At 35.7% G+C, this 13,374-nt stretch overlaps 1 protein-coding gene across 3 annotated transcripts in view; it reads right to left on the bottom strand.

Moving 5' to 3' along the window:
- The window catches only part of LOC145998392 (NFX1-type zinc finger-containing protein 1-like), a 58,300-nt gene that overhangs the window by 32,171 nt on the left and 12,755 nt on the right, over positions 1–13,374 (bottom strand). For all 3 annotated transcript variants that reach the window (XM_083134802.1, XM_083134797.1, XM_083134806.1), the window contains exons 2-4: positions 7,720–10,884; positions 2,912–2,995; positions 153–424 (exon numbers count right to left, since the gene is read on the bottom strand). In XM_083134802.1, coding sequence (XP_082990928.1) covers positions 153–424; positions 2,912–2,995; positions 7,720–10,861 — 3,498 coding nt within the window. In that variant the 5' untranslated portion in view covers positions 10,862–10,884. The remainder of the gene's footprint in view (positions 1–152; positions 425–2,911; positions 2,996–7,719; positions 10,885–13,374) is intronic.

Here is a 13,374-nt window from a genome sequence, read left to right as displayed (position 1 = left end):
AAGCAGTAAACTTCCCTGACTTTCCATGACTTTTCCAGAATAAGTAAATTACCTGACTTTTCCCCCAAACTTCCAGGTTTTCCATACTGTTAGTGTTAAACACCCTGACAAATGATGCAAAAACACAATGAAAAATCAAAGTTTACACTTACGTCTGCTTCTGGATAGTTGTGAGTTATGAAGAACAGATTCTTTGTTACTCCTTCTATATCCTTGAACTCCAGAACTGAAGGATGATTTTCCAGATTTGGGTAAATTGTTGGAACAATAAGCTGTGCTATTTCTGGTCTCATTCGATGTTGAACCTTCAGCTGGTCACAAGCCATGCCATTCTTAATCATCCTCTCAAACAGGGAAACATCAAAGTTGAAGTTCTTCGCCAAATTGTACACAGCTGTTGATGGTTTCAGTTGTTTGTGATCCCCTGCAAGAAGACATCATAAAAGAAATGAAATTTTTATGGATTTTATAAAATACACAAAATTTAGGTAACTATACTACATATTATGCTGATTGGATATAAAATAGTGAAAATTTTATGAAGAACTTGAGTAAATTCATCCCTCTCCATAAACAATATCCAACCCTGGCATGCATTCCTTTACAAAAAGAACCAGTACAGAAATTTATTTTACAAAAGCACTGTGCATGAATTATCAGCTTTTATATTCATAAAATTGTAATGAAATTGAAGAATAAGGTAAAGGTAAAGTTCTCCGTGCATATAGCACCATGCCATGAAGGCACATTTAGGGGATGTGGGGGTTGGGCCCCACACAATCTCGATCTTGGCCATTTTGAAAGTGATGTGATCAGCACCATGCTCCAGCCACTTTTACCCCTTAGGTTGCCCCAGGTACCCACTAATTTGAGACTGGGTGAGCTCCGAATCCACTTTATGTGGGAATAAGGATGGAACAATTCTGACCTTACATCACCCAGTCTAGGAATCAAACTCGGGTCACCCGCGTGGCAGTCAGATGCCCTACCAACTAAACCACCAGACTCCAATCCTTTTTAATTGGAAATTTGGAAATTTTCATCAAGCTGACGAAATCTCATCTATGTGAGAGAATGGAATGAAAGGCCGCGAAATGCAACTGATGGGAGGTCATCGGAATCGTGTCCAGCTGGGGTTATCTTTACAAGCATGAACAGCCCACGATCGCACAGTACTGATGTCTACACATTCATCCCCATAAAGTGTCCTCAGTCTCAGATGAATGTCAATTTGTAGCACATTTTCTGCGTTTAGAAACTCGATCACTGAACGCTACTTCAGGCGATTCACCGACATTGCATGGTTACATGCTGCCATTTTCCTCGCAATAGTTCAGCACCCCCCTGGCGATAGAAATTTGAAACCTTCAATTGAGAATCGGGAAAGTCTTATAAGTGCAATGTAAGGTTGCTCAAAATCCAAAATGAGTTTACAAGGTAACAAAGAAAATAAAAACATAGGAAGCGTTACTTTTCAGCATGCCCTCGTATATATACTTTATTGCAGAGCCATTTCAGGATTGTAATGTTGTTCATTGACATTCCAAATTACAGTTTGCATAATTTCAACACAAAATGTTAATAAGAAATGAAATTAGACATGCCACATTTAATGCAAAATGTTGAATTTTTCACGAGTTTTGTATCTCTTAAACCAATTAAATCTCAAACTCAAAATTTTTACTAAAGTTACTTATCATGAAGTACTGTATTGTGTACAAATTTCAGATTTTTGAACAACTGCCCACCAGAGATATTTAACCCTGAACTTGGAATTTTTTAACAAAAAGTACATGTTTATGACCCTGTAGAAAAATAAATATTGAAGTCTCAAGCTTCAAATAATTTTGACATACTCCATTGGTACACAGGTACTTGCACTTGTCATTTTGAGCGATTAAAATACTCAATTTTGACCTTAAAATTTATTATGAAGGAATAATATTTAGAAAATTACACAGAAATATAATTGTAGCCTATAATGTGCTTAACATCACAGATTTTGTCTCATTGTCGTAGGACTTACCAGAGCTGAGAGAAAAAACCTGCCGCTGTTGCTTACGAATGGAGAAAATGACGCGCGCCATGATAAAAAAAATGCCCGCCATCTTCAAATTGGTGATAGTAGAAATAAAATAAAAGTGGTTCTGAACTGTCAATATATGAGGCTCACACCCCACAAAAAATAAACTTTTTTAAAAATGGTCAAGCAACCAGGTTGTATGACTTCATATGGATTGACCCATTTCAGACTGTTGATGGAAATATACAGTTCTCACACAATGACATAAAACTTTTGTAACAATTGTAACATTATTATGCATGCACAAAAAATTGAGCTTATATTTTTCAAATACAACCAATTTACAGACAAATTATTGATGAAATTCTGTGAAAGGTTAAAGTTAGGGGTGTGCAGGATCCCGAAAAGTCAGGACTGGGATAGGGAAAAAAAATTCCCATCCTCATCCCGACTTCTGGAAATGACTTCCAGACTTTTCGGGATCCCGAGCAGTCAGGAAATACCGAATGGTCATTTTAAAAAGTCGTTAATTATAGACGTTTTCTGCATTGTAAATTTCTGGAACTTATCGGAAATTGTTACTTTTTATTCCAAAAATGCAAAAACAATCACTTAAAGTGAAAATGACATGTAGAATTCGAGATTTTCAGAGCCTCGGGAATTTTTCCCATCCCAAATGTCAGAATTTAAAAAAAAATGTCCCACACACCCTTAGTTAAAGTGGTTACTCACTTGAATATATTCTTACCATGAAAGAAAATTGTAGAAAATTATATCTTTTCTTAATTTCTGTGTTTTCATTTATGTCTTAATAATGAAAACAGTGTGTGTGCAAACACATTCATGATTACACATACAATTATACAATACATACATGATTGTACACACCTATCAGAATCAGATGTTCACAGTATGATGTTAGTGACACAATAATGTGTGATTCAAGGACTTCAGCAGCTTCTTCAATAATAACTAGAAAAATAAAGATAAAAGCATAATAATTATTATTACTAAAAAAATGTTACAGTATAGCAAGTGAAAGAGTAAAAAATATATATAATAAATTTACAAGACAAATATTATGAGAAAACGTAAAATACTGGGTGATTTTTTTAACCTGAATCATTTGAATATCTTGAAAAGAAATCATCCTACAAAAAAATGTTCCAAATAAAAAGTTGATAGTTTGGAGGGGGAAGTTTAGTGGTGCAACAAAAGAACACCCCCTCCCCCTCATGTAGGTGGGGCAGGGGGCAACTTTAAAATTTCAAATAAAAACCCCTATTTTTTATTACAGATTCGTATTTTACGGAAAAAAATACATAAGTTTTGTCTGAAACATTTTTTTCGATTTTTGTTAGATGGCGCTATAATCGACAAATTTTCATTTTGATTTTTTTTAACCTGAATCATTTGAATATCTTGAAGAAAAATCATCCTACAAAAAAAATGTTCTAAATAAAAAGTTAAAAGTTTGGAGGGGGAAGTTTAGTGGTGCAACAAAAGAACATGCCCTCCCCCTCTTGTAGGTGGGGCGGGGGGCAACTTTGAAATTTCAAATAGAAACCCCTATTTTTTATTACAGATTCGGATTTTACGGAAAAAAATACATAAGTTGTGTACATTCATTCGAAGCGCGGATCAATAAATGTATTGAAGTTGAAGGTCACCATTTTGAACACTTAATGTAATTGAGAAGTGAATGTAGTTTACTAGCCATTGAGATATCTAGAGCTAAGAATTGTCGAGTAATTTTGTATTTTCAAAATAAATTTATTTGTTTTACAACAATTTCAAGTCCTGGAACAAAAATGTTTTATTTTTTTAATTTAAATGAATTGCGAAATGAAATACATTGGTTTTAAAGTGTAAACATTCAAGAAATGAAAATTTGTCGATTATAGCGCCATCTATCACGAATCGAAAAAAATGTTTCAGACAAAACTTATGTATTTTTTTCCGTAAAATCCGAATCTGTAATAAAAAATAGGGGTTTCTATTTGAAATTTCAAAGTTGCCCCCCACCCCACCTACATGAGGGGGAGGGGTGTTCTTTTGTTGCACAACTAAACTTCCCCTCCAAACTATCAACTTTTTATTTGGAACATTTTTTTGTAGGATGATTTTTTTTCAAGATATTCAAATGATTCAGGTTAAAAAAATCAAAATGAAAATTTGTCGATTATAGCGCCATCTATCACAAATCGAAAAAAATGTTTCAGGCAAAACTTATGTATTTTTTTCCGTAAAATCCGAATCTGTAATAAAAAATAGGGGTTTCTATTTGAAATTCAAAGTTGCCCCCTGCCCCACCTACAAGAGGGGGATGGAGTGTTCTTTCGTTGCACAACTAAACTTCCCCCTCCTAACTATCAACTTTTTATTTGGAACATTTTTTTGTAGGATGATTTTTTTTCAAGATATTCAAATGATTCAGGTTAAAAAAATCACCCAGTATATTAAATCATTTGACCATTACGACACATGCCATTTCTCCATAATGGTATAATTATACCAAATCATCATCATCATTCACAATGCAATATGTCAGGTTCCTTCTTTGTATTATGTATCTTCTGACATAAGCACCATTTTATTCACATTTGTTAATCTTAAACTGCATTATGGTGCTCTACTGAAGCATTTTGAGCCTGATACACAGGTGTCTGAGCATTTTAGTGAAATAATCTGTAAATGTTTATTTCCATTCTTTGAAAAAGAGATAGAGAGTGCACAGACTAACAACAAATGGAAATTTAATATGGTAAAATCCATAAATTTAGGGTTTGTATGCACCCATGAAAGCATGACCATGCAGGAAAAGTGACTGACTGAAATGCATTCTTGCATCCCTCCCCTCTGTAATCATAATGGATTATCCCATGAACAGTGAGGTAGTGGGGAGCATAGACATATTCTTCTGTTGTTGGTTGCAGTGCTGATGCGAAATAAGAAACGTGGATTTTGAAGAGCAGCATAGAAACATTAAGTTTTGCTAGCATTTTGGAAAAAATGTCATCGTAGGCTTGTGCTATGCTAAGGGCAGTGTACGGTGAGTTGCCTGGCCATGTATTTTCACTGCACATCTTAACATGCATTGCGTTGTGAGCACACTGTCCCTAGTAACTTAAGCCAGGACCAAAAGGGAAAATGGATCAGAAATCAGGCAAGTTAAATTGATAATATAGTGATCATCTCTTTCAGAAAATACAATCACAGGTGATGAAACGTGGTTTTATTTTTTTTGATATTCGATCAAAGAGTGCTTCTTCAGCATGGAAGTCACTATCTTTACCAAAATCACAGAAAATCGTGCAGGATAGAAGAGAAAGTCATGTTCGTGGTTTTCTTTGATTCTCAAGGAATTGTCCATGCACAATTCATTCCAGAGGGCAGAACAGTAAACAAGGAGCTCTATGTGGAAGTTTTACATTGTTTGTGGGAGTTCATCTGCCATAAGCAGCCTGAGATGTGGCAAAGTGGACAATGGTCCCTTCTCCATGATAATGCGCCTGCTCACCAGTCCATACTCATCGTCGAGTTTATGGTCATACATGGAAAGTCTGTTTTGGAACATCCCACCTATTAACCAGACTTAGCCCTTGCGACTTCTACATTTTTTTCCAACATGAAAACCCATCTAAAGGGATGTTATTTCATGTCCGAAACTGAGGTGAAAGAAGCTTCACAGGAGGCATTATGAAAGGTTGCAAAACATGGCTTCTAGCACTACTTCCAACAGCTTTACCAGTTCTGGCAAAAGTGTATTGCCGGGTGTCTACCAGTGGCGAAGTGTGACATTTTTACGTAATCATCGCAAGATTTGCCAAACGTACGGGTCGATCTTTCAATGGAGGGGGAGGGGGTACAATATTTCTCTGCGATAAATGCTAAGGTCATTGCTAATTCATATCACAGACCTTACGACTACAAAGGCACATAATTCTATCCCATACGACGAGAATTATTAAATAAGATGGAAACTGAAATGCAAACACCTCAATTGTCGTATTTAAAGATAAGAAGAATCAGCTTTTTAGTCCATTTTTTCGTTTCCTTTCATACCGAACATGACTCGCGATGATGCTTACTTCATCTTGAAGCTATGGTCCACGAGAATCGTGTGGACCTCAGCTTCGAGGTGAGGTAAGTATCACTGAGCTCTGCTTCATTTACTGTCAATGTGCCATGCATCTGGGTCTTGTTTAAGCTCCCCGGAAGGTGAAGGCAAGCGTAGTGGTGAGTGTCCCGTTTTTTCACACTCCACGTGACTGGAGCACGGTGACGCTTACCTCATCTTGAAGCTGAGGTCCACGCGAACCATTGTTCGCTGCCAATTGTTTTGAGAATGAAAAGCAGATTTCATATTGTACAATGTGTGCTTTTCTTCTTAACAAGTGAAAATAGCAGACATTCGAAACTTCGAGTGGTGTGCCCAGGATTTTCGAAGGGGAAGGGGGTACGTGCACTTTTTAGTAGTCATTCCTGAATTCCTCATTTTGCCATCCTTCCTGCTTTTTCTTTCTTCCTTTTTTAGAATATTGAGCCTAAAAAGGGATTATGACCCTCATCAACCCCTCCTTGAGCATGCCACTGGACACTCGGAAGAATCTTTATGACTCCAGAGAAACCTTGCCGTGGCTGTAAACATGGGGATGGGGGTTGAAAAAAGGGCCTGTTATGACCCAGACCTTCAAGAGATTCAATTTCAACCTGGATGGGGAATGGCCACATTACTTTATTTTTTATTTTACAAAACTTCACGCATATAAGAATGTAATTCTTTAGAAACAAAGCAAGAAAATGTCAACTACAACTCAATACAATTCTAGATTTCCAAACATTCAATTTTATCAAATCTCAGCACAAGTATATAACAATCTAAATTCACTATTCTGTAATAATAATAATAAAAAAAAAGGAAAACATTCTTGACCACAAGCAAAATTTCTTGACGTTCTTGACCTACCTGTTGATTTATTGACATTTTCTGGACTTTCTTGACATTTTTGACTGGTAGACACCCTGGTATTGCCACCCAAAGGGATTACTTTAAAGACGGTTGTGCATTAGTGTTTTGAAGTCACCTCGGTAAGGAACTATGGGCCAAGTCCCCAAACTTTTGGATTGTACCTTGTAGACAACTGACAAAGTCTCAAAGAAAGAAGATTTTGGATTTTCCATGCGTAACATACTGTAGAAGTGTATGAAAGCAGAATGCTGATGGTTGAAACTTGAACTGTGCCAATTTGACGATTTCAGTGCAAGTGGGAGTGCATAATAGTACAGCATCTGCGATTTGTTCAAGACTGATACGTAAGAATATGTGCCATGCTTACAAGCAGATTAATTTTAAAAATGTTGTATTGTATTTGAGAATCTTATCTAAATACAAGGTAGTCCTGGAACATTACATAGAAATTATTTAAAAATATATAAATATGCTTGGCATATTATGTGATTGTTGCTACAGTTATCATATGAGGCAATTTGAATTGCCTTTGTAAAGGTATTGGGTATATCATTATTTTCAAATGTAAACCAATAACATTGTGAAGCCCCCTTAAATTCTATTATATTTGAACAATGCATGAGGCTAATACCTTAAATTAAATTTCAATTAAGTTATTTTACACCTATTAATTTACAAAATGCTGTATAATTTTTTAAAAAAAAAGACAAGAAAAGAAACTCACCAATCTTTGGTTTCAATGCTTGCAGTAAAGTCTGTTGTTTGGCAGCTCCCGTGGTGGTCATTCCAACAACATCATACTTTTGAAGAATTTCAAGGTCTGCCATTTGTTGAAGTTCAATGTACTCTTTCCAGACACTTTGGTACTCTTGTTCCAATCTCATCACCATTCCCTGAAGTGCTTTCTTCAACCTCAAAATCCAGTATTTGTAGATCTGCCATCTTTCCTCAATGGAAAATAACCATAGATTTTTATGACGTTCTAGTTTTCTTATGGTATTTTCACTCACATGGTGTGTCTGGAAAAGCTTTTGTCTAAAATATTTATTTCTTTCCAGCAAGAGTTGCATACTCTTTTCCTGATCAGAATCATGGTCAGATTTTAGATGAATCAATTGTTGAAGTGGATGCAGTTTCTCAAATGACAAATCAAAATGCAAAGTTGAACCAAGTAATGGTGCAGTAAGTTTATAATCTGCAACATCCTCTAAGGCAAATATTGCATCTTCAGCTTCCCTGTCCATTTCAACCTCCTCTTTTTCTGCAACTCCTTTGGTCAATGAATCAGATTCTTCATGCTGATCTTCAGACTTATCAGATGCCATATGATTCTCAAAGTCACATTCATCATCATCATCACTATCATGAGCCTCTGAATCACTCAACCAATTTATAAATTGTCCAGGAATTCCTAAATTAATTAACAATTTCCCCTGTCCCACGAAAGACATATAATGTTCTTGAGTAATTATTCCAAACCCATGAAAGGTTCTTGCTGAAACAATTCCATTGTTCTCTTCAATATCTCTTATACTTCTCTCTGTGGCTCTAATTTCTTCAAGAAGACTCTTTAATCGTCTATAAACACACTTCACAGCAACATTTTGATCTTTTGAATCACCTGTAGTATGCTTCCTAATCTCTTTCAAGTTATATGACTTCAGGGCATCATTACGAGACTGGCCTCCTACACGAACTAAACTCTGTGTGAATTTACTTATTCCTTCTAGGAACTGATCCAAAGCATGGTTTGTGAAACACACAACTAAGAGTGGGCTATTTCTTTCCAAATTACTCATAAGAACTTCAGCAATTCTCAGTCCTAAGTATGTCTTTCCAGTACCCGGAGGGCCTTGGATAATTGCAAATTCCTTAGTGAGAGCCGACTGAAAGGCGGAATATTGTGAAATGTCAAGCTGTAGATCTGTTGCACTTGGCCACTCATCAAGTTTCAAGACTGGAACACTGTGATCACCTACTCTATACACTGGATGAGGCATCCCTTTCAAATACGAAGGTGGCTCTACTTCACAGTTTACAGAAATGACGTACCGTTCCATGGGAAAATCAGTAACAGTCATCATTTGCAGAGCCCTTAAAACCTGCCGGTAAGGTTCAAAGTAAACATCTGATTCAACCATAACATACTCGCCATCCAAAGAATGCGTATCTGTTTGTCTACAAAATTCAATCAAAATTTCTCCCCTTTTAAGAAATTCTGTATCTCTTGCCAGCACTGTCCCAAAGATAATATTCCGGAAGTCGTCATTTGTGAACAACAGCAATGACCCATAGATAAGCCTCTTCGAGTATTGCCATTGTACATGCTTTAGTCTCTGTCTTGGGTCAAACGAGACAATATATCCTACTTTATTCTGAAATGTACTTGGTCCAAGAAATATGACATGTCTATAAATTCTGAGGCCATTGATAAGTCGAAATCCTGATTTCCTGCCGGAATACATCTGTTCTTTATACTCATGTATTCCATCTCTTAGAGGGCCCACAAAATCTTCATGAAGTAAACGGAATTGGACGTCTAAATAATGTTCAACATCTGCATAGGCACCTTTGATTATGTTAGGTCTTATGAAAGCAGGTTCCTTCGATAAAACATCCTCTCGTGATGGGAATATGTTAATTTCTCTAAAGTTATTTGGTGGAGTGCAATGATCCACTCGATACTTGTTCTCACATTTTTTCCTGTTTTCTTTAATTGTCTTCACATTTGAGTGCAACTGTAAGAATTGTGTTTTTACATCATCACTTACAACCTCAGAATGGAATTCTTGTATTCCATTTATTGACATTACAGAGCTAACAATGATATCTTCCAGTTTGTCACCAGCTGTATGTGGAAGGTGAGTCATAATATTCTGACAAAATTTCAGTATGTTGTTGAAAGTTATATCTCTGCCACTAACTCTTTTCAATGGAAGATCAAGGACAAACTTCTTCAACTGTCCCAAAAACTCATCACTCATGATGGGTGAAAGAATAGCAATCTTAATTTCATCAAATTTTACATCACAGGCCTTTGCTAAAACTTTCAAAATAAGTACCATGTTATCTGAACTTATGTTTGACTTTAACAAATCGTCAAAGCCAGAGTACTCATTTGCCAACACAAAAATGATTTGAGAGGCACTCTGCAGACTTAGTTCTTCTAATGTTTTGTAACTTAACCTTTGTCTTGTGATAGGCTTTCCTCCCACAACATTTGACTGTTGGTTAAAGGGTTCACTCACATTGTTATTCCTTGTGTAATCAATATTCCTTGCTTTATGTTCATACTGGAGAAAATTACTGTCACCACTTTTTTTGAAATGCATATTGGATTCTTCATGATTAGATCTAAAAGAGGGTTTTCGTTCTCTTGTGTATATGTGCTTATCTTTATTATCATACTGATCTCTGATTCTATTGAAATGTTTTCCATCGGAGAATGTAGATTTGTCATCTTCATCACTGTTTTTCTTCCTCCAGTTAATATGTTGATCAGATTGAACTTTATTTGTGATAAAATATCTGTTTGTTGTAATGCGTTCCTCATTAGAGTTTTTGGATCTCCATTGAAGATCGTAATCAGCTTGGCTACTACTACTTGTGATGTAGCCCTTTCTCGTCTTTGCAGAATCTTCATATTTTTTAACTCGGTAGTTGCTCTCTGAACTGTTCCTTAATTCTTGTTGTCTCTTGTGTTGATTAACTTCGCCTCTGTTTTCCAACTGGCCTGATGTGTGTTGAACTCTTTCTTCGTAAGACTTTTCTCCTGATTTCTGGTATTCATGTTGTTCACATGCAGCTTCAGCAGAATCTAGAGCTTTCCACAGTCTGTCTGACAGATTTTTTACCTCCTGTGCCATCTTACTTCATGATTTGTTCATTCCTTTAATATACACACATAATAAAATTTATTAATATGACTATCACTTTTTAATATTTGTTTGACACATTAAAATTAATTTACATGTGCAAGTTGCACGTACTGATAGAAAAGCTCAAAGCTTTTTTATTATTATCTTCAACCACCCGGAAGCCAGTGGAAGTAAAAATTCAAATGCACCGTAATCGGACCCTGATTACCATTTTTGTCTTTGAATAACTTTAAACGAATGTTAGAAATGGTAACTCCAAAACATTTTACAGTGTGTAACGCCCATCTCGAGAACACAGCTATCAGTAGCATGCCCAAGGGGGGATTGGTGGGGGTTATAAACCGCCCCTTTAGCTCAGTACTCCTAAAAAAAGAACATCAAAAGTAGGAAAAGATGGCGAAATGAGGGCTGACTACCAGAATAAGTGTACATAACCCCTCCCTTTCCAAAATCTTGGGCATGCTACTGACAGCAATGCAGGGCCGGCACTAGCCATTTCGCCACCCTGGGCAACTGTGGCAGATGTTGCTCCCTTTGGACCCCCCATTAAGCAGCAACGGGAAATTGAAAATCAAAATCAATATATTCTTAAGTAAAACATCATATAAAATAATAAATAAAATAAATAATGTTATACTATTGAACAAACAGATGTGCCTACCACAGCAAAACTTTAAAAAATGAAACACTAAATTACAATTTCGTTATACGTATATCTTAAATGTAACAAGTATTAGGAAAGAAATGCCTTGAAGACTTTGGCTCATATTTTTATCATTGAAGGCCTATGATATGATTGGATTTAAAAAAAAAAATACATGTAATGTTATTTTTCGTATGGTCTCCATTGGTGCACTATTCTGTTTTATGACAGCTTAAAGTACTTTCAGTTCATCTTTTAAATCAGTAGGGTAAATATATTTGGAGCCTTCATGTGTTAACATACAGGCAAGTTTTGTACACTTTTCAAACAAAAGATCAGATGAATGGACGTCGCCAGAATTTTTTATAGGGGCGGTCAGACCATTGATAAAACTTGAATAGTAGAATAGTCTTGATTATTATGATATCATAACTATTATAAACCAATGAAAATAAACCCACTTTCTTCCAAATTTACTATTATATCGTTGGGGAGAGACTTCTAATCGATCCACCAAATTAGTGAATATCCACTTCATACAGGTGAAATGCATAGCTATTGTATTTTGTTGTTAACTTCTGCATAACTATTTGGGAAAATTTTAGTAATAAATTTCTCTTGTTTTGCCTCACCCCATAGAACTGAAAGAACTCACTTTCTTTCGAATTTTGAAAACTGCAGGACCATTTATTATTTTAATTTAAATGGTAAAATATGAAAACATAACCTGGTTACTGTATTTTCGATCTAACGCTGTTTTTACTTTGGTTATTCTGTCTGAATATTAACTGGTTGTTATTTCTTCAATTAACAAGAAAAGTAATGAGATCCAGATCTGACAAAACTTTTTTTTTAACTTGAAATAAATTATGCCAATTTCTAGGAGTGATCGACGGACCAGTTCGAACCCCTTCCCCAGGAGTTTATCCAGGAATTTTCCCTTGGGGGGTGTTGGAAACTTTTGGGGGGTGTAAGTTTGGGGAAGTTAAGTGCATATTTTGGACCCTTTTAAAAATGTTCGCCCTAATTTTGTTCATAGATGTTTCCAAAGATTAATCCCCCCTCCCTTCCCTTCACGTAACATTTCAAAAGAAAAAAGGATGTCAAATGCAGGAAAAATGGAAAATAGATTTTTGTGATAATGTTGACATTCCAGTTTAACGTTTCGAGTATTGCTTTCCGATAATGTTCAGTACTTGATTTAATCAATCGTTAGACAAAACACAAGAGATGACATTAAAAAACACAAAATATTAACATATTGTTACCAGGAATCATTTCATGCAATTCTTAAGCTAGTTATAAAGAAATTAGGAACACTTGCGCAATATTTTTTAACTGTATTTGTATCGTTCTTGCCATAGGTGTAACTCTGAGTTCATCTTGGGGGTGCCCAATTGAAATATCAGTGAGAATGCATTGCATGGGTGTGCGCGCACTTGTCCGTCTGAAGTAGCATTAATAAATACAGATATAATATGAGTCCAATAAATCATCACATTGCAAGCGAAGCGAGCAAGAAAATTTTAGAACTATGACTTTGCAAACTGATTATTTATATTATTAATTAAACATAGTGACAGTATCTCACGATACTCTTTACAATCTTGCTTTGCTTATTCAGCATCATCTTTACCTCAGCACATGCCGCCTTACCCCCTCCTGTTCTAGCTTGTTAGACTATATGCATATATATAATTTTAATAGTTCTATGTTGCGAGTGAGTTCCAAATTCTGCTGGTGTTTTCAAATCTCTGTTTAAATAATGATTCATAAACTGAAATAAAGTAATGAAACTCTATATATTTAGAGCATGGCCATGAAGACTTTAAAATATAATGGGAAGTTGGGATGCACA

The sequence above is a fragment of the Lepisma saccharinum genome, chromosome 1, assembly GCF_977018435.1.
Source record: "Lepisma saccharinum chromosome 1, izLepSacc3.1, whole genome shotgun sequence".
Taxonomy (NCBI): Eukaryota; Metazoa; Arthropoda; class Insecta; order Zygentoma; family Lepismatidae; genus Lepisma; species Lepisma saccharinum.
Note: the sequence above shows the minus strand (reverse complement) of the source record. Positions and strands in the feature narration are given on the sequence as shown.